This window comes from Callithrix jacchus, chromosome 8, assembly GCF_049354715.1.
Source record: "Callithrix jacchus isolate 240 chromosome 8, calJac240_pri, whole genome shotgun sequence".
Taxonomy (NCBI): Eukaryota; Metazoa; Chordata; class Mammalia; order Primates; family Cebidae; genus Callithrix; species Callithrix jacchus.
Window position 1 is genome coordinate 138,297,727 of NC_133509.1, and position 21,467 is coordinate 138,319,193.

Consider the following 21,467-nt stretch of genomic DNA (forward strand, 5'->3'; position numbering starts at 1 on the left):
TACTCAGGAGGCTGAGGCAGGAGAATTGCCTGAACCCAGGAGGCGGAGGTTGCGGTGAGCCGAGATCGCGCCATTGCACTCCAGCCTGGATCACAAGAGCGAAACTCCATCTCAAAAAAAAAAAAAGCTTTAATATTAGAAGACTTTTTTTAAGTGACCAGTAAGTTGAAATTTCAGTAAAACAGTTGTTTAATCATAGTCGTGATTGCAAGTTGACTAAATAAAAGCATACAATTTGCTGAAAGTGGGAGGAATTCTTAATAGTGCACATAGTAGTTTTCATAGTTCACATACGTTACAACATTCATTCCTCCATTTTAATAAAGGAAGAGGAAACTGACCCTCAGAGAAGTTAACTAGCTTTTGCTCCCCATGGATCCACATCAGTTAGAAGGAAGACTGTTGCAGGGAGCAGACTGGGAAGAGCACTTACAGAAGAGAACCAACCTGGATTAACACCTGGGTATGGGTAACTCTACTGCTGGTTTGGTTTGGAGTTGACTCCATGGGTATGGAAAGGTTGCACCAGGTTGGGCGCAGTGGCTCATGCCTGTAATCCTAGCACTTTGGGAGGCCAGCGCGGGTGGATCACCTGAGGTTAGGAGTTCGAGACCAGCCTGGCCAACATGGTAAAACCCCATCTCTACTAAAAATATAAAATTAGCTGGACATGGTGGTGCATGCTTGTAATCCCAGCTGCTCGGGAGGCTGAGACAGGAGAACTTCTTGAACCCAGGAAGGGGAGGTTGCAGTGAGCCAAGATTGTGCCATTGTACTCCAGCCTGGTCAACAGAGCGAGACTCTGTCTCAAGGGAAAAAAAAAAAAAAAGTTACACCGGAGCCATCTGTGCCTAGGGGCAGCCAGGGTCTGCCAGATCCAGGCGATTTGTTGGGTCCTGGCACTACACTCTAAGTGGAATGTCAATGGATAGGGTCCAAAAAGAGACTTCAGTTAAAACGGTAGAAAACAGAAGAACATCCTCACCTGTTTCGTTTTGCCCCATCCCTAAATTTCTCCAGACTGGAAAGTTCAAGGCATAGGAAAATTGTTTTTTAGAAATCCACACAGACATTCAAGTACATACTGAGTATTATTCTGTGTATGTGAACATTAACAAAGTTATTTTCATCTTAATTACGAATCTGCCCCAGTGATGACTGACTCTGCGTCTCTCCTGTTCAGATTGTGTCTGCAGTTCAATACTGCCATCAGAAACGGATCGTACATCGAGACCTCAAGGTAAGTAGAAGTGCCTCACTCAGCGTATGTTCTCTGAATGTATACATTTCTCACAGTGGTCATTACACAAAAGAGGTATAGATTAGACTTATTAAAATTTTTTTTTACTTTCGTAATCATTGAATCCTCTTAAGTTATAGGAAAGAGCATTAAAATTTTTTTAAAAAGTAAAGTTTGTTGAAAGTATTTTGCATTTCAGTTAAGGTGACTGATGGTTGATTTCTGGAGGACAGTCATCACACAGCCAAACAAATGGGGACCTCCAGAAATGTATGGTCGTCCCCACAGCACCCCCAGTGCCGCCTGGCATTCTTTTCTGCTACTCTCATTAGTTCTCTCTCCCGTTAACAGCAGTGCCTGTTTGAGACCTCTTTCAAGGTTCTCAACCTCTGCCCTCACTCTGGCATAAGATGAGGTTTCATATCTCACAGAGAAAATAGAAACACCAGGCAGAAACTCCCTCATTTTCTACCAGGCCCTTAGACATAGCTGCACCTACCCCCATCCATCACTTCTCTCCTCCTGTTACAGGAAAGTGAAGCGCCTCTGCTCTGAATTCTGGGTCCTGATTCCCTCTGGGAACTGTGCTCTGTCTGATGCCTCTCTTCTCTCCATTTGTTTATTCACTCTCCTTCTCTACTGGCTTTTCACCAGCAGCATTTACCCATGCTCAAGTCTGTATGCCTTTTTTTTTTTTTTTAAACTAAAAACCACCCGTGTTCCCCTTCCAGATACACCCTTTTTCTCTCTTCTCCTTCGTAGCCATATTCTTCTGAACATTTCCTATATTCTGTGTCTTAACTTGGCACTCACCTTCGCTCTCCCCTCACGTGGTTGTCATTGACTTGCTTTTTCATATCCACTCTCTCAGCTGCAGTGGCCAGCTGTATGCTGAGGGCTCTGAATTCACTCCTGCAGCCGCAGCACTCTTCTTGGATCCGGGGCCCAGCTGAGCAAAGGATATCTTCACATAAGCATTCCTTGGGTGCAGCAGGTTCAAAGCCTAAATTTTTCCTTCCTAAACATGAATGTTCACTTCTCATTCAAGTGACTGATGTCCCTCAGGTGCCTTTCTACTCAGTCACCAGGCCCTTTTGCTGTTACATCCCAGATACCTCTTAAGCTCACTCTTTTCTGTCTGTTACACTATGCAAGGCCAGACCGCTATTATCTCAGGTGATTACGACACTGCTTTCTTACCTATTATTCTCTGCTTCTAGTTTTGTCCCTTCCTCCCATGTATGTTTTCTATACTGCACCCAGAATGGTCTTTTAAGGAAACACAAATAAGATGGTCATTTCTCTGCTTGAACAACTCTTCAGTGGCTTCCGATTGCTCTCAGGATGAAAACCCAAGCAAGTACAGTCCTTTGTTATTAAGCCCTGACCATCTCCCCAGCCCTCTCTACACATCTCCCACACACTATCTTTCAGTTTCTTGGTGAAACATGCTGTGTCTCAAATGGGTTCTCAGACTCTTTATTCTGCCTGAAATACCCCTCATCAACACATCCATTATAATCAGATGCACCTTCTGGTGCTTTGATATCTCTTCATATGGGAAGCGGTCCCCTCCTTTCAGTGCCAACCTATATTTCCCGGTGCCTCTTCAGTTATGGCACTTGTGTCTCAGGACAGCTGCTTATCTTTCTGCCTCTTCCCCTCTAAACTGTGAGCTATTGAGGACAGGGTTTTATCGGTCTTGTTATCATTATCCATCCAGACACTTAATATAGCATCTGCTGTGGAGTAGCCACATAGGAAATGTTTGTTAAAATAAAGTGACTGTGATTTGTTTTGTTTTGTTTTGTTTTTTTTGAAACAGTATTGCTCTGTCACTCAGGCTGGAGTGCAGTGGCACCATCTCAGCTCACTGCAACCTCCATCTCCCAGGTTCAAGCTATTCTACTGACTCGGCTTCTCAAGTATTTGAGATTACAGGCACCCACCACCACACCCAGCTAATTTTTTGTATTTTTATTAGAGATGGGGTTTCAACAGGTTGGCCAGACTGGTATCAAACTCCTGACATCAGGTGATGCACCCGCCTTGGCCTCCCAAAGTGCTGGGATTACAGGTGTGAACAACCGCACCCAGCTGTCTCTTGAATGAGGTTTGGGATTCTCCCCTTTTCATTTAACAGCCATTTCATAGCTATTTAGCTGTTTTTATGAAATGCTCCTTTTTAAAAAAATTATTTATCTTTTGAGACAGGGTTTTACTCTGTCACCCAGACTGGAGTGCAGTGGCACAATCATAGCTCACTGCAGCCTCAAACTCCCAGGCTTAACAGATCCTCCTACCTCAGCCTTCTAAATAGCTGGGATTGCAGACGCTACCCAGCTAATTTTTAAAAACTTTTTGTAGAGAAGGGATCTCTCTATGTTGCCCTAACGGGTTTGAAACTCCTGGGCTCAAGTGAGCCACTGTACCTGGCCCTGCCCCTACACCTGCCACATATTATTTTCATTTTTTGTTTTTGAGATGGAGTATCACTCTGTCGCCCAGGCTGGAGTGCAGTGGTAAAATCTCAGCTCACCGCAACCTCTGCCTCCTGGGTTCAGGCGATTCTCCTGCCTCAGCCTCCTGAGTAGCTGGGATTACAGGTGTGCACCACCATCCCAGCTAATTTTTTTATTTTTATTAGAGACAGGGTTTCAATCATCTTGGCCAGGCTGGTCTCAAACTCCTGGCCTCAGGTGATCTACCTACCTCTGCTTCCCAAAATGTTGGGATTACAGGTGTGAGCCACTGTGCCTGGCCCCCACATTATTATTCTTAATTGAAAAACTTGTCAAGGCTTTTCTTGGTCTTGGGACACTGATGTTTACATTAGTGCTAGAATTAATCTATACTTCATGCTAGTTACTATTAATGTTATAAAATAAGGAGTTCTCATTTGTCTCCTGTTTTTTTTCTCCAGAAAGAATGTTACATTAATTAGGAGTTAACTTTATATCATTACAAAGAGCTTTTCTGAAAATGCCTAATCCTGTCATATATCTAATTCTATTTTGGTTAAATTTCATTTTTGTCTTGATGTTTTCCCTCTAGGCTGAAAATCTATTGTTAGATGCCGATATGAACATTAAAATAGCAGATTTCGGTTTTAGCAATGAATTTACTGTTGGCAGTAAACTCGACACATTTTGTGGCAGTCCTCCATACGCAGCACCGGAGCTCTTCCAGGGCAAGAAATACGACGGGCCAGAAGTCGATGTGTGGAGTCTGGGGGTCATTTTATACACACTAGTCAGTGGCTCACTTCCCTTTGATGGGCAGAACCTAAAGGTATAAGAAGCAGTTGCATCCATGTACTTCACAAAACTAAAAGAAGTTTCCTAATATTACATGGCTTCATATCTTTAACATTGTATCAGTGTGGGGGCCTCAGGGTTTTTCTTGTTGTGTTTTGTTAACTAAACCTAAAGGCTGACTCACTAGTTTTCTTTTTCCTCTACCTCCCCAAAGGAACTGAGAGAGAGAGTATTAAGAGGGAAATACAGAATTCCCTTCTACATGTCTACAGACTGTGAAAACCTTCTCAAACGTTTCCTGGTGCTAAATCCAATTAAACGCGGCACTCTAGAGGTAATCATGTAGGTGGAAACAAGCAACAACTTTGGAGAGTCTTTAGAGTGGCCTTAGAACTTTGCTTGGTTATATGCCATACTGGATACATCCTGCGCTTTGTAAGCAGGAATTGAAACATTTAAAAAAATTCAAGTTTACGCTTTGAACAGTAGTTAATGAAATGTTGAAAATACATTTTTCTAAATATTATCAGAATATTTTGTTTTTATGTGGTTATCAGAATATTTTATTTTACTCTGCTAATGAACAGTTTACCTTTTTTAGCAAATCATGAAGGACAGGTGGATCAATGCAGGGCATGAAGAAGATGAACTCAAACCGTTTGTGGAACCAGAGTTAGACATCTCAGACCAAAAAAGAATAGGTAATCACTCCATGCCTGCATGTTCACGGGTATTTGTCTAAGTAGCATGTTTCTGTTTGGACTCATGTCTGTACCTAAAATGTGAATAATGGAATGTTAAGCACAGGTTATGTGAACAGTTTATCTGTTCAGTCATATTTAGGAACTTAGCTACCTGCAGTTTCTTATGGTAGCACCCAGTAACTCTGAAACAAGTGCCCATTTATATTAGAAAATGTATGTAATGGGTAATCTTTTAGGTCAAATGAAGAAAATTGTTTTATCCTATAAAAGGATGATTTCTTACCCAAGCAAAACACATAAACTGTATTATGTCCTTCTTTTAGATATTATGGTGGGAATGGGATATTCACAAGAAGAAATTCAAGAATCTCTTAGTAAAATGAAATATGATGAAATCACAGCTACATATTTGTTATTGGGGAGAAAATCTTCAGAGGTAAGAGTAATCAGAAAGAAAGAGCTGAAATACCCTTATTAGTTTACATAAACTGTTTTCTTAATTTTTATCTTTTGAATGTTTGTAACATTTGAGATATCATTTTTTAGATTTGCCTGCAAACAGAAAATCTAAATCCTATGACTATTACAAGCTATTTTAAGTTAACCCTTAATGATGGATATTAGCCAGGCATGGTGGCTCACACATGTAATCCCAGCACTTTGGGAGGCTGAGGCAGATGGATCAGTTGAGGCCAGGAGTTCAAGACCAGCCTGGCTAACATAGCAAAACTCCCATCTCTTCTAAAACAAACAAACAAAAAATTAGCCAAGCATGTTGGTGCGCCTGTAATCTCAGCTACTCGGGAAGCTGAGGCAAGAGAATCGCTTGACCCTGCCAGGCGGAGGTTGCAGTAAGCCAAGATAATGACACTATACTCCAGGTTGGGTGACAGACTGAGACTCTGTCTCCAAAAAAAAAAAAATGCTGGACGTGGTGGCTCACACCTGTAATCTCAGCACTTTGGGAGGCTGAGGCAGGTGGATCACAAGGTCAGGAGTTAAAGACCAACCTGGCCAACATGGTGAAGCCCCATCTCTACTAAAAATACAAACATTAGCCAGGTGTGGTGGCACGTTCCTGTAATCCCAGCTACTCAAGAGGCTGAGACAGGAGAATTGCTTGAACCTGGGAGGCGGAGGTTGCAGTGAGCCGAGATCGCACCACTGCACTCCAGCCTGAGCAATGGAGCAAGACTGTATATTGGCGGGGGGTGGCGGGGGGTAGAGAAAAAAAAGATGGATGTTGTTATAAACCTGGTCTTTCATAAATTAACCTGTAGTCATTAGTGGTTTAGAAATGACATAAAGCATCAGATGAAGTAAATAGAGCATTTAAAGTTATTTGAGAAAGCCTGAAAAGAGAGAAATACCTTACCTTTTGTGTCTTTCCAGCAGTCAGAAAACTACTTTTGCTTTAAGTTTAGGATGAAAATTTTTGTACGTTGTGATTCCTGCTCTCTGAATGAACGGTTTATGAGGTCTATGTTAATGAGAAGTTTAATTTCCTAATAAACCATTTGGGTTCGTGTTGTGGTTTGCTGTTTTTCTCATTTTCTCTTAGCTGGATGCTAGTGATTCCAGTTCTAGCAGCAATCTTTCACTTGCTAAGGTTAGGCCGAGCAGTGATCTCAACAACAGTACTGGCCAGTCTCCTCACCACAAAGTGCAGAGAAGTGTTTCTTCAAGCCAGAAGCAAAGACGCTACAGCGATCATGGTAAGTTTGGAGTATTCCAGTGCCTTCTCTTAAGAGTCCAGGCAAGAGATCTGGCACTGGGAAGCATTCTCTTGGTCAGAGCCTGGCTTGATGTTCTTTCTTGGCATTTCTTTCTCTCTTTCTTTTTTGAGACAGAGTCTCGCTCTGTTGTCCAGGCTGGAGAGCAGTGGCACAATTTTGGCTCACTGCAACCTCCACCTCCCAGGTTCAAGCAATTCTCCTGCCTCAGACTCCCGAGTAGCTAGGACTACAGGCATGCACCACCATTTCTGGCTAATTTTTGTATTTTTAGTAGAGATAGGGTTTTGCTATGTTGGCCAGGCTGGTCTCAAACTCCTGGCCTCAAGTGATCTGCCCACCTCAGCCTCCCAGAGTGCTGGTATTACAGGCATGAGCCACTGCCTAGCCAGCATTTTTTTCTTGGTGTTCCTGCAGGCGCTCGCATGATTACATGATTACTTCAAGGCTCTGATCTTCTTAGTACATTCAGTAGATTTTTGCTGGGTAAGGCCTCAGTTGAGTGGAAACCTTACCATTAGCCTCTCTAGAACCTCTGCTTTAATCTGTAGTTTTTCTTTTTTTTTTTTAATGGAGATGGGGACTTGCTGTGTTGCCCAAGCTGGTCTCAAACTCCCAAGTTCAAGTGATGACATGAACCACCACATCCAGCCCTTAGTCTGTAGTTCTATTCACTCTCTTCACCTCTGCATCGGATTTACTTTCTAGAGTGGTACTGTCCAGTAGAACTTCCTGTGATTATTACAATTTTGTATCTCTATGCTGTCCAGTCAGGTAGCTACTGGACACTTGTGGCTATCAAGCACTTGAACTGAGGAAATGATTCTTACCCTTTTTATTTTTATTTATTTTTTCTTGAGATGGAGTTTCGCTCTCATTGCCCAGGCTGGAGTATAATGGCATGATCTTGGCTCACTGCAGCCTCAGCCTTCTGGGTTCAAGCAGTTCTCCTGCCTCAGCCTCCTGAATAGCTGGGACTACAGACATGTGCCATCAAGCGTATTTTGTATTTTTAGTAGAGGCGGGGTTTCACCATGTTGGCCAGGCTGCTCTAGAACTCCTGACCTCAGGTGATTCTCCCACCGTGGCCTCCCAGAGTGCTGGGATTGCAGGTGTGAGCCTGTAATTGGCTTAGCCAGTTTTTACTCTTTTAAAATTTTACTGGCCTGGTGCGATGGGTCATGCCTGTAATCTCAGTACTTTGGGAGGCCAAAGCCAGCAGATCACAAGGTTAGGAGTTCGAGACCAGCCTAACCAACATGGTGAAACCTCATCTCTACTAAAAATAGAAAAATCAGCCGGGCTTGGTGGCTCATGCCTGTAATCCCTGCTACTCAGGAGGCTAAGGCAAGAGAATTGCTTGAACCCGGCAGAGGTTGCAGTGAGCTGAGATTATGCCACTGCATTCCAGCCTGGGCAACAGAATGAGACTCTGCCACAAAGAAAAAAGAAAAAAATTTTTTTTACCTAAGTAATATATATGTATAGCCAATTGTGGCCAGTAGCTATCATATTAGGGCAGCCCTAGAGAATATATGGAACCCCCGTTTTGACTTAATTGGTTTCAGTGTTTTACGGTGTAATTCTCATCCATTCTCTTGCTGTTGGTTGTGGTTAAGCCACCCTCCCTTTTAAACTTCAGTTATAGAAGCCAATCCTCTATGAGGCATAAGACCCCCAGTGGGTAGGCCTACCACGCTCTACAGTTGTTCTGCCTTCAGCAGTCTGGGCGTCAGAGTCCTGAGGCTAGTGTGTGCGTTTGCTCCCTCATAGCTACATGTTAACATCGTAGGTATCTCCTTTAATTCTGTTATCCCAGGATTCGGGAACTAAATATATGATTGTCTGGTCCTAACTTTAAAAATATATTCTCATATAGAACCCCAGTTCATCTCCTTGGGTTTTTTGTTGTTGTTGTTTTTGTTTTTGTTTTTGTTTTTTTTTGAGACAGAGTTTTTCTCTGCTGCCCAGGCTGGAGTACAATAGCACGATTTCGGCTCACTGCAACCTCTACATCCCAGGTTCAAGCAATTCTTCTGCCTCAGCCTCCCAAGTAGCTGGGACTATAGGTGTGCACCAACACACCCAGCTAATTTTTGTATTTTTGGTAGAGACGGGCTTTCACCACTTTTGGCCAGGCTCGTCTCGAACTCTTGACGTAAGTGATCTGCCCACCTCGGCCTCCCAAAGTGGTGGGATTACAAGCGTGAGCCACCACTCCCAGCCTCATTTTATTTCTCGTCTCTGGACATTTTCCATCTAAATACTTTCATCTTAAGATTTGACACTTAGGACTGCACAGAGCATTTTAGGTGTGGACAGCTTTTATTTTGTACTAAAATTGGTGACTCTTGGTTTGATTTCCATTTCCTTCTGTTGCCTGTCTTTCTACCTGGTTTAGACTGAAGCAACAGTGTACTAATTTCACTAGTAAAGCATCTACAGTGGCTGCTATTCTAGGTTATAATTGAGAGCACAGAACTCTTTCTCACGTCAGGATTTGTGCTCCTAGCATTTGTAGGTGATGTATTGATCTAGGTCTGCCTTTTTTGTGTTTGTGTTAGTCACTAACAAGGGGGGTTTCCAGTGCCTGTGGACCACATGACAATTAAATCCCTATATATTGCCATAAAACCATCTAGTTTAAATGGAATTATTCCTAAATTCTAGAAGAAACCTGATCATGGGATTTTCGAATTTCTCTAGGGAATATGTTAATAAGTTAGTTCGTCCTTAAGCACATAGATTCCATCCGGATTATTAGTGCCTTTTTGCACCCAGCTCATAAAATTTTAGAGATAAAAAGGGCTTTAGACATGGTATCGTACACTCACCAAACTTCTATTTTATCCCTAAAGAAATAGACCAAGAGAGATCACCAAGTCTCCCAAGGTTACACAGTAAATCAGAAACAACCAGGCAGAGCCCAGGACTCCTGGTCCCAGCCCTGTGGCTTTCTCCGCTGAAGCACCTCACTGGAGTAGCCTTTTCATAATCCTCATCTTTCTTGGAATTTCTGAAGGCAGGCAAGCCTGTATGGCCAGGCCAGCTTTCACCCCTCTTGCCTCCTCTCACCTCTCCCTTCCTTTTTCCCTGCCTGTAGATGCAGACCTCTCTGCATACATGCCTACTTCTTCTCTAAAGCCACAATGTAATTTGTAGCTGTCCTTCCTAATTTGAGACCCACATGTGAATACCCCATATGCATGTACACACTTTTTCTGCAAATGGTGATCTCCATCCGATTTTCAAGGGATTCTTTAGCTTGTTTTTTTAAAAAAGAATAATAATAATCACTGTTTACTAATCAGTGAGTGGTCCTGAGGCACATTTGATAGTTCTCAGGAAAAAAAATGAATTTGGATCAATTTCTCACATCTTATACCAGGATAAATTTCCAATTGGAATGAAGATACAAATATAAAAAGTAAAACCCCAGAAATATTGAAAGAAAACATGGGATTATTTGCTTTTGAACTTGGACTGGTGAAGGTGTTTCTGTCACCCAAAATACTAAACCCATGAAAGAAAAGACTTACAAATTTGATTACATAAAAATGAAATGTCTGTGTAACACATCCATACCATGGACTATACTACTCACATTAAAAAAGGAATAAACTATGATATGTATAACTTGGATGGATCTCAAGGGAATTAATTATACTGGGTGAAAATACATAAAAGGTTACATTCCATGGATTCCCATTTATATAACATTCTTGAAATGACAGAATTCTAGAGATGGCGAGCAGGTTAGTAGTGGCTGGGATTCAGCAAAAGGGAGTTAGAGTAAGAGGGAAGTGGCCGTGGCTGTGACTGTGGCTTTGAAAGGGTAGTCCCCAGGGTCTTTGAGATGGAAATGTACTCCAGCTTGACTGGTGGTGGCCACATGAATCTAAACATGTAATAAAAGGGTATAGAATGAAATACACAGACATACAAATCAGTGTAAGTAAAACTGCGGAGATCTGAATGAGGTCAGTGGATTAGATCAATGTCTGTTTCTCTTCAGAATCCCCAATCTTAAATGGTTTTATATTTTCTAAACACAAAGTTTGAAAGCAAATCAGTAGTGACCTGAAAGTTCACAATGTCAGTAGACCATGATATTGGGAAGAAAGCTAGGCATTGAGGCTAACATCACCCTATACTTGGTTAAGTTTTTGTTTTATATGTTAAAATTACTAAACTCAAAGCTTACTTGTTGTTCTCCCATGAATAAAAGTAAGCCCTTATTTATTTTTAATTTAGTTCCAAATAGATTTGCCATTTAGATTTTTGTCCAGAAACGCTCTTCCCATCCCCATTTGTTTGTTTGTTTTTTTAAACAGGACCTCTTTCTGTCACCCAAGCCACATGCAGCCTCAAACTCTTAGGCTCAAGCTGCCCTCCCACCTCAACCTCCCAAAGTGTTGGAATTACAAGCGTGAGCTACTGTGCATACCCAACCTTTAATACATCTAAAATATAAAATGTCTTCTGCCTTAGAAAAAATGATGAGCATTTGATGCTGTCCTTTAAGATTACCACTGGATTATCATATCTGAGGCATATACTAGTTATCACGTTTATTTGTAAAATTCTTAGCACTCCAAATCTCCTGTGCTGCTATTGGAGTCTCCCTATGGTTTACTATAGGACATCAGTCTGTCGTCCACATGTCCCTAGGCACATGTCCCTGGACATACTCCTCTTGGAGTGGCAGGAATGACTAGTGACCTCCATCTGCTTCCTCCCCGTTGCTTGCAAGATTCCTCTGCTTCTATACCTTCCCCTGTCTACTCAAACTCCTGTTTATCTAAAAGATTATGGGTGTTTTTAAAAAGATCCAGGATAAAACTTCAAAAGAAATGGCCTATAAAATCTGTACTTTTCTGTTCCAAAAGATGATGGCATCTCTCCTACAAAAGAGGATGTAATTCACTCAGACGTACGAGATGAACTGGTTCATTCTGCTTGATTTGTGTTCATCTAATTAGTTTGAATCTATACAGTAATACCACCTTAAGATGTTTCCAAAGGACAACTCTAAATGCTTATAATTTTTTGAAAAAAATATTTTAAGTAGAAATTTCGGGGTATTAAGTGAAATTTCAATATTGAATTCATTGCATAGGGCAAACATTAGCTATAAGTGAGAAACATCTTAAAGGATTTTACTGTTTTACATTTTTTTAGGTGAATAGCAATCTTAGATCCTCTTACAAAATACAATTACTGTCACAAAATAAAACTTGAAACTATATTCAGTCTTTTTAAAAGTGAACTCTTTATTTTAGCTGGACCAGCTATTCCTTCTGTTGTGGCGTATCCGAAAAGGAGTCAGACCAGCACTGCAGATAGTGACCTCAAAGAAGATGGAATTTCCTCCCGGAAATCAGGTGTCAGTTCTGTTGGAGGAAAGGGAATTGCTCCAGCCAGTCCCATGCTTGGGAATGCAAGTAATCCCAATAAGGCGGATATTCCTGAACACAAGAAAAGCTCCGCTGTCCCTAATGTAAGTGTTGTTGAACTATAGAGTGGTCTTGGCTTAGTAGGGTTGGAACTGGCTAGATACCAGGTGTTCATTTTACTCCTGTGGTCTCCTGCTCCTGGAATGTCCTCCCCACTAGGCCAGTCTTAACCTATAGAAATCCCACCTGCTGCATTGTAAGTATTTATTGTTGACACTCTCTTAGTTCATTCCTGCTGCTGTAACACAATGCCTGAGACTGGCTGATTTATAAAGAAAAGACATTTATTACAATTCTGGAGGCTGGGAAGTCCAAGATGAAGGCACCAGCAAGTTCCGTGTCTGACGAGGGCCCTGTTCTCTGCTTCCAAGATAGTGCCTTCGTGCTGGCATCCTCCAGAGGAGGCAAATGCTGTGTTCTCATGTGGCTGAAGGGACAGAAGGGGTGAACCCACTCCCTCAAGCTCTTTTATAAGACACTAATCTGGCTGGGCCTGGTGGCTCACGCCTGTAATCCCAGCACTTTTTGAGGCCGAGGAAAGTGGATCAGGAGTTCAGGACCAGCCTGGCCAAGATGTTGAAACCCCATCTCTACTAAAAATACAAAAATTAGCCAGGTGTGGTGGTGGGTACCTGTAATCCCAGCTACTTGGGAGACTGAGGCAGAGAATTGCTTGAACCTGGGAGGTCAACATTGCAGTGAGCCAAGATCACACCACTGCACTCCAGCCTGGGCAACAGAGCAAGACTCCATCTCAAAAAAAAAGAAAGAAAGAAAGAAAAAAGACACTAATCCGTTCATGAAGGCAGATCCCTCATGATCTAAACACCCCCTAAAAGACTCATCTCCAAATACTGTTTTCTCCTATTGGAGATAAAGCTTCAGCATGAATTTTGGAGGGGTCACAAACATTATCTCACAAAGTTCCATAGATATGGTTGGGCACGGTGACTTATGCCTGTAATCCCTGCACTTTGGGAGGCCAAGGCGGGTGGATCACTTGAAGTCAGGCGTTCGAGACCAACCTGGCTCAACATAGTAAAACCCCATCTCTCCTAAAAATATAGAAACTGGCCAGGCAAGGTGGTTCACACCTGTAATCCCAGCACTTTGAGAGGCCGAGGCGGGTGGATCACGAGATCAGGAGATTGAGACCATCCTGGCCAACCTGGTAAAACCCTGTCTATACTAAAGTACAAAAAAATTAGCCAGGCTTGGGTACATGCCTGTAGTCCCAGCTACTTGGGAGGCTGAGGCAGGGGAATCGCTTGAACTCAAGAGGTGGAGACAGCAGTGAGCCAAGATCGTGCCACTGCACTCCAGCCTAGCAACAGAGCAAGACCCAGTCTCAAAAAAAAAAAATTACGGGGTATGGTGGTGTGCGCTTGTCATCCCAGCTACTCGGGAGGCCGAGGCAGGAGAATTGCTTCAACCCAAGAGGCAGACATTGCAGTGAACTGAGATCATGCCTCTGCACTCCTGCCTGGGTAACAGAGCAAGACTCCATCTCTAGAAAAAAAAACAAAAACAATTCAAGATGAGATTTGGAAAATTAAAAAATAAAAATTTCATAGCTGTGACTTGTTTCTTGCTTTTTAGTTTTTTATATTAAAGTTAATATTCATATGAATTAAATACATGAAGTTGAATTCATGAAATTAAATTCATGTGAATCCACGATACATGATTAACCATTTTAAAGTGTGCAATTCAGTGGCATTTGGTATACTCACAGTATTGTGCAACCAGCACCTCTCTTTAGTTTCAAAACTTTTTCAATACCCCAGAAGGAAGACCTGGGCACAGTGGCTCACCCCTCTAATCCCAGCACTTTGGGAGGCTGAGGCAGGAGGATCATTTTAGCCCAAGAGTTTGAGATCAGCCTGGGCATCAGAGTGAAACCTCATCTCTACAAAAAAATATATATAAATAAATTAGCTGGGCTTAATGATGCACACCTGTAGTACCAGCTACTTGAGAGGCTTAGGTGGGAAGATCGTTTGAGCCCAGGAGGTTGAGGCTGCAGTGAGTTGTGGTAACACCACCATGTTCCAACCTGGGCAACAGAGCAAGACCCTGTCTTTTAAATAAAAGATGGGTATTCCTATTTATGTAAATGAGTTCATTTTTTCTTATTTTACTGTATTTACCAAATTAAGACAAAAACTGACCTTTTTTATAGAGTAACACAGCATCTGGCGGAATGACACGGCGAAATACTTATGTTTGCAGTGAGAGAACTACAGCTGATAGACACTCAGTGATTCAGAATGGCAAAGAAAACAGGTAGGAAATTCTGTTTGTAAGAAAAGTTGTTTTTCCCAAGAGAAATGGAAGTATGTTATTTACTGCTTTGTTTCTATAATCATTCTCAAATTAAAGCTGTGAGTATTCTCTGAAGGTAAGTTAAATTTGTGTGCTAATTTTTAGCAAGATACTAGAATTGTAAATTGTTTTTGTTGTCTAGAGCGTCATCCTCCTGCCTGGCTGTGTATGGTAATTAAAAGCATTGGGTTAAATCCAGAGGTTTCCTAGAGGAAGTAGAAAGTAAGCTGTGAGTATGTTGTAGAACATTGACTAGATGGAGATTGTCTTGTGCACATTAATAACTTGAAAAATAGCTGAAAGTGGGGGAAGATAAGGACTCTTGGCAGAGAGCCACACTTGGGAGAATGCAGAGCACACTTAGCGTTAAAGGTCAGCAGTTTACCAAAGGGTCTGGATGACTGGGTCTAAATGGAAACACTGGAGAAGCCAAGAGAAATGGAGAGTCAAGCCTTCTGAATGCTTTTAATTTGCCTGCAGGGCAAGCATGCATAGGATGAGCACGATTTAAAAGACAGTGATGTTACCTGTCAGTAAGGAAAGTGTCCTATCATGCACACTATTTTCTTGGGGTTATGAAATAAGAAAGTAAGTAGAGTCAGTAAAATGGGATTAGATAGGCCCAGAGACTCTGAGGTGGGGTTAGTCTGGATGGAAAGAAAAAAGAAGTTGGTTTGGTAGAGGATAATTAAACATGCTATGTTTTGTTGAGAACACATTTCCCAGGCTGGCATGGATTTCCTTCTTTGTCTTTGGAAGAGCAGTATGTGAACTGAATTTCAAAGTGGGCGTCGCTCTTCTAACTTGAACGTTGTTTGCATCAGAACTGTTTCTTCTGCAGTTACAGCGTAAGGTTCTGTTTCTCGTCCTAACCTATGTTTGATCTCATTAGTCAAATGAAATGTTTGATCACTGTATTTTGTGACAGCCTAAGCAAAAATCATTTCTTCCTTCATCCTTAGTACCAAACTGATTATCGCTTCCCTGTTCCATAGAATTGAATTGATATGTGGAGTAACATTTGTTCTGTAAGATTATGGTTATTATTCGTTGAATTTTTAGCAATATTTACAGTTCTCTTGTTCTCTTTTCTGACTTACGTGTGTATATGTGTTTTAACATTGTCTTTTTTCCTATGATTAAAAACTGTTAAGAACTTGAGTATAGCGGCTAGGGTAGATGGTTTACAGATAATGGTTGGTATAGGTATTTCTTAATAGTAGTCTACTCTTTGGTAGATTTGTATTATAGTTCCATTCTTAACTCTCAAATTTCTTCTAGTTCACAAGTGACTTAATAGAAAATATCAGTAGAAGACTTAAAAGTGTCTGATGTTAAAGATTTTAGTCTACAGGACTACAAAAATGTTTCGTGGCCAGGCACAGTGGTTCACACCTGTGTTCACATCCAGCACTTTGGGAAGCCAAGGTGGGCAGATCACTTGAGGTCAGGAGTTCAAGACCAGCCTGGCCAAGATGGTGAAACCCCCATCTGTACTAAAAATACAAAAATTAACTGAGTGTGGTGGCAAAAGCCTGTAATCCCAGCTACTAGGGAGACTGAGGTGGGAGAATCACTTGAACCCACGAGGCAGAGGTTGCAGTGAGCTGAGATCACGCCACTGCAGTCCAGCTTGGGCAACAGAGCGAGACTCCATCTCAAAAAAAAAAAAAAGTTGTTTCATTACCTTTACTTTTCCAAGTACTTCTAATGTAATTTGTACTTGAGTTAAGGCACTTCTAAATTCTGGAATTGCACCACCCACCTCCTTCTGAACTTTAGGTTATGTGACTCTGTAAGGCACGGAGTCAGTCTCCTCAAGGGTGTTAAGACCAAGGTCTGCTCTCTGCTCCTCATCCTGTGCTACACGTATCATACACCAGGCACATGCGTGTATACCAGTGCTCTTCTGATTCTCTTTTCCTAAAATTTTTCATTTCACTCTTTGGAAATAGTGTTTAAGACTTCTTTTATTTGGCATCATTTCCTTTCTGCATTCCCACTGGAGACACCTGCTGTGTTGGGCCCGCTCTTGTGTATCTTGACCTGGGCCTCATTGCCTCTCTTAGCATCAATCATTGAAATACTTTGCTTTTGAAGATGTCGTCTTTCTCTTTAGCCAAAGAGAGTCTCAGCGCCAAACCTTAAAAGACAGGGCCCATTGTTTTAATAATATTTGGATTTTCCTTTCCTATCTTATAAGTGAATTGAAAGACTGGAAAATTATTGGGTTTGACAACTGAACCTTGCGGTCATAATTTTTACTTGAGTTAAGGCACTAAATGTGACAGCTTTCCCTTAAAATCAATGCTTGAGTCTTCAGTGAGATACAATTAGCTCTCTCTGCACAGATGACTTCTTAGGCAGATTGTTTCTTTCCCTCTCTTCACCCACCCATATATCTTAATCCTTCACTTAATTTAAAATATGTGTGAGCTGAAGGAAGCCTGGACCTGTGTTAACTTATGAAACAAACATGTTAAGTTCCAATGTTAGCCTTAAATATTTTTGACTGTTTTCTTTTTTATATGAGTGTTTATACAGGATTTCAACATAAGAATAATGATGGCTAATTCTTTTTAAAACTGTATCAAGATTTAAACCAAAGACTACATGTATCTTAAGCCCTTACTACCTTAAAAATCCTACTGTAAACATAGGATGTGTTAAAGGCTTACCAAATGCAGGGCTTTTTTCTCTTGTCATAGGCAATATAATTAATTTTAATAGTTTTTTTCTTTCGAGAATTACTTTTATTAATTGGTTATTACCAGCTCAGCCTTTGTTTTTTATCAGCTTTCCTGTGGGAACAATAAAGTTAATGATTTGGGGAGTGTAGGTTAGGGCTGGTTGTTACTTTGGCACAAACACCTGTGAGTAGTTTTCTGAGACTTGTTTTGAACCAATCATGCTGAAGGCCAGCCCACTTTCTGCTGTAATTTCTGCTTTCTGATGTTATTCTCAAAAAGATGGCCAGATTCCAGGCATGACTAATAGTTGATGTAAACTAGGCATGAGAAGGTTTGATTACATCTTCAATTGTATGATTCTATTAAGATGGTATAGGTTTGCAGTGTGAGTCTTAAACCATGTAGTACTGGCACATAGTGCTCAACATATGTTAGCTTTCATTATTAATTACAGACTTTTTAGCCAAGGCTGAAGAATTTTCTTAGTTTACACTGCCTAAATCTAACCTCTGAAGTTAATAATGTGCTAAACAACGTGCATAGCAGAGACACTCTGTTCCTCCTATTTCATATGCTTTAGATACCTGGGCGAGACGTTCAGACTGCATTCTTTTAAAGAACCCAGAGAAGTGACATGATGGTCTTACAGTAATGCAAACAGAATTTTTTCTTTTCTTATTCTGAGATGGAGTCTCGTTCTTTTACCCAGACTAGAGTGCAGTGGCGCTGATCTCAGGTCACTGCAACCTCCATCTTCCGGGTTCAAGCAATTCTTCAGCCTCATTCTGGGATTACAGGCACACGCCACCACACCTGGCTGATTTTTGTATTTTTAGGAGAAATAGGGTTTCACCAGGCTTGTCTCAAACTCCTGACATCAGGTGATCTACCGGTCTCGGCCTTTCAAAGTGCTGCGATTACAGGCGTGAACCACTTCATCCAGCCCAGAATCTTTTTCAAAGAAGTTTTAGATATTGGCTATTATTGTAAACTTTCAAAATTATAAAGTGACTTTAAATGGATGGAGTCCTGCAGTATTGCCCAGGCTGTAGTGCAGTGGCTGGTCACATATGTGATTGTAGTGTATTGCAGCCTTGAGCTCCTGGGCTCAAACGATCCTCCTGTGTTGGCCTCTTGAGTAGCTGGGACTAAAGGCAGGCACCACTGCACCTGGCTAATTTTTTTTTTTTTTTGAGACAGAGTTTCGCTCTTGTTGCCCAGGCTGGAGTGCAGTGGCACAATCTCAGCTCACCACAACCTCTGCCTCAAGCGATTCTCCTGCCTCAGCCTCCTGAGTAGCTGGGGTTACAGGCATACACCACCATGCCCACCTAATTTTTTTTTTTTTTTTTTTTTTTTTTTTGTAACTACAGAGTTTTTCCATGTTGGTCAGGCTGGTCTCAAACTCTTGACCTGAGGTGATCCGCCCACCTTGGCCTCCTAAAGTGCTGAGATTACAGGCGTGAGCCACCGTGCCGGGCCTAATTCTTTATTTTTTGTAGAGATGAAGTCTTCCCATGCATGTCACCCAGGCTGGTCTCAAACTCCTGGCCGCAAAGGATCTTCCCACCTTGGCCTTCCAAAACACTAGGTTTATAGGCATGAGCCACTATGCCTGACATTGGACTGTATTTTTAATTCTGCTTTTGCCCAGTCACTGAGTATGCTTTTAATCAGCAGCCGGAACATTTCTTGTCAGAATGTTCAGATAAGGGCTAGAGGTCACACCCACAAATTCAAAGTGTCTATCCTTTAGTAACCTTAAGTGGATTAATGTTTTAGAAAAGCTAGTCAGCCAGGTGGGGTGGCTCACACCTGTAATCCCAGCACTTCCGGAGGCCGAGGCAGGTGGATCACAAGGTCAGGAGACCGAGACCATCCTGCCTAACACAGTGAAACTCCATCTCTACTGAAAAGAAAAAGATTAGCCAGGTGTGGTGGCACATGCCTGTAGTCCCAGCTACTCAGGAGGCTGAGGCAGGACAATTGCTTGAACTCAGGAGGCGGAGATTGCAGTGAGCCGAGTTGAAGCCATTGCACTCCAGCCTGGGTGACAAAGTGAGACTCCATCTAAAAAAAAAAAAAAAAAAAGGTAGTCAAGATTGAGCACAGTGGCTCACAAGGCCTGTCATCTCAGCACTTTGGGAGGCCTAGACAGGAAGATCACTTGAGATGAGAAGTTAAAGACCAGCCTGGGCAAAGTAGCTCAAGACCCTGTCTCTACAAAAAAAAATTTTTTTTAATTTTAAAACATAGTCACGAATACAAAACAATTGGAAAGATTAATAGGAACTCAACTTTATACAACTTGAATTTTAAGAAAAACATTACTACTATTTCTATAAATTAAAGTTTAAATGTAATACAGACTGGGCATGGTGGCTCACAACTATAATCCCAGCACTTTGGGAGGCCAAGACAGGAGGATTGTTTGAGCCCAGGAGTTCAAGATCAGCCTGGGCAACATGGCAAAATACCATCTCTACCAAAAAGACAAAAAAATTTGCTGGGTGCCAGGCATAGTGGCTGACGCCTGTAAATCCCAGCACTTTGGGAGGCTGAGGCAGGTGGATCACCTGAGGTCGGGAGTTCAAGACAAGCCTGGTCAACATGGTGAAACCCCATCTCTATTAAAAATACAAAAATTAGCCAGGTGTGGTAGTACATGCCTGTAGTCCCAGCTATTTGGGGGCTGAGGCAGGAGGATGGTTTGAGCCTGGGAGGCGGAGTTTGCAGTGAGCCGAGATCACACCATTGTACTCCAGCCTGGACGATAGAGCCAGATCCTGTCTCAAAAAAATTAAAAAATTAATGTAATAACAGCTAGTATGAATCCTCAACTTGAAAAAAAATTTTTTTAATTATAAAAAAAAGTAATACTGCTACTGTTTTGCTTAGGTAAATTGTGGGCTAGACTACAGAATCTACCATTTTTAACAGTTTTCTGGGGGAATATTCTTCAAGTTTCATAACAACTTGATGACCTTTTAGAATATATATGTACACCATTGTGATGTTGAGGTTGCCTGTTGTAAATAGGATTTTTGTGAGCTTGATTGTACAAAATTGAAATTTGCAAACATCTTACTGCATTTACTGTTTCCTGTAGCTGTTAGGCTTACTGAAGTCAGAAAAATCTGTTTTGTTGCTTTCTTTGTGAAACTCACGATGTGACAGGGATTAAATTTCTGAAGAGTTTATTTAATTGCCTTTAAAATTAGTATGTAAAAACGCTTAATTAATTATTTTAATTTGAAACAGAGTCTCTCTCTTATCACCCAGACTGGAGTGCAGTGGCATGATCTCAGCTCACTGCAACCACTGTCGCTAGGTTCAAATGATTCTCATGCCTCAGCCTCCTGAGTAGCTGGGATTATAGGGGCCCACCGCTGCGCCCGACCTCAAGTTAACAATTTATAATCCCAGCACTTTGGGAGGCCGAGGTAGGCAGTATGCCTAAGCTCAGGAGTTCCAGACTAGCCTGGACCATGGCAAAACCCCGCCTCTACAAAAAAAAAATGTTTTTAATTTATAATGAAAATATAAAAATAAATTTATATTTCCTTCTTAGAAAGGTCTCTAGAGGATCTGTTTTTTTTGTTTTTTGTTTTTTCTGCAAAGCATGTGTCCACACCCTCTTGCCATGCTTGTTGACTTAAAGATCTTGCTTGGCCTGTCAGCAGTGTGCTTCATTGGGAATCGATGCAGCACCCTCCTGCCTGCAAGCTGACTAAAAGCCTTTTCCTTCTCCAGAGACTTTGGGACTATTTGTGTTCACCGGGAAAAGGGTCAAACAACTCCTACCTCTCCTCCTTGCCCTGCTCTTCTTGACACATCTACTGATACTAGCTCCTCATTTGGAGAAAAAAAAAAAAAATGTCAGCAGCTGGAGGTAGAGTTTATTGATCCTAGACTCCCCCTGAAAGGTAAGGACACAAGAGACAGTTGTATTTATCTATAACTTGTTAGAAAAATACATTTGTTTGCATTCATGTGTACATGTATCTGTATGCATGTACAAGACACAACCGAGTATTTCTTTAAAAACCTTAGCCAGTTAGA

At 41.6% G+C, this 21,467-nt stretch overlaps 1 protein-coding gene across 31 annotated transcripts in view; it reads left to right on the top strand.

Annotated features, from left to right (window-relative positions):
- MARK3 (microtubule affinity regulating kinase 3) overlaps positions 1-21,467 on the top strand; it is a 124,839-nt gene that overhangs the window by 73,280 nt on the left and 30,092 nt on the right. For 24 of the 31 annotated variants that reach the window (XM_035261627.3, XM_035261613.3, XM_035261612.3 and 21 more), the window contains 8 exons: positions 1,184-1,240; positions 4,295-4,531; positions 4,712-4,831; positions 5,099-5,198; positions 5,525-5,637; positions 6,763-6,916; positions 12,217-12,434; positions 14,573-14,676. In XM_035261627.3, the coding sequence (XP_035117518.1) occupies positions 1,184-1,240; positions 4,295-4,531; positions 4,712-4,831; positions 5,099-5,198; positions 5,525-5,637; positions 6,763-6,916; positions 12,217-12,434; positions 14,573-14,676 (1,103 nt within the window). The remainder of the gene's footprint in view (positions 1-1,183; positions 1,241-4,294; positions 4,532-4,711; positions 4,832-5,098; positions 5,199-5,524; positions 5,638-6,762; positions 6,917-12,216; positions 12,435-14,572; positions 14,677-21,467) is intronic. The other 7 variants (XM_035261616.3, XM_035261623.3, XM_078335825.1 and 4 more) reach the window with 1 other exon arrangement.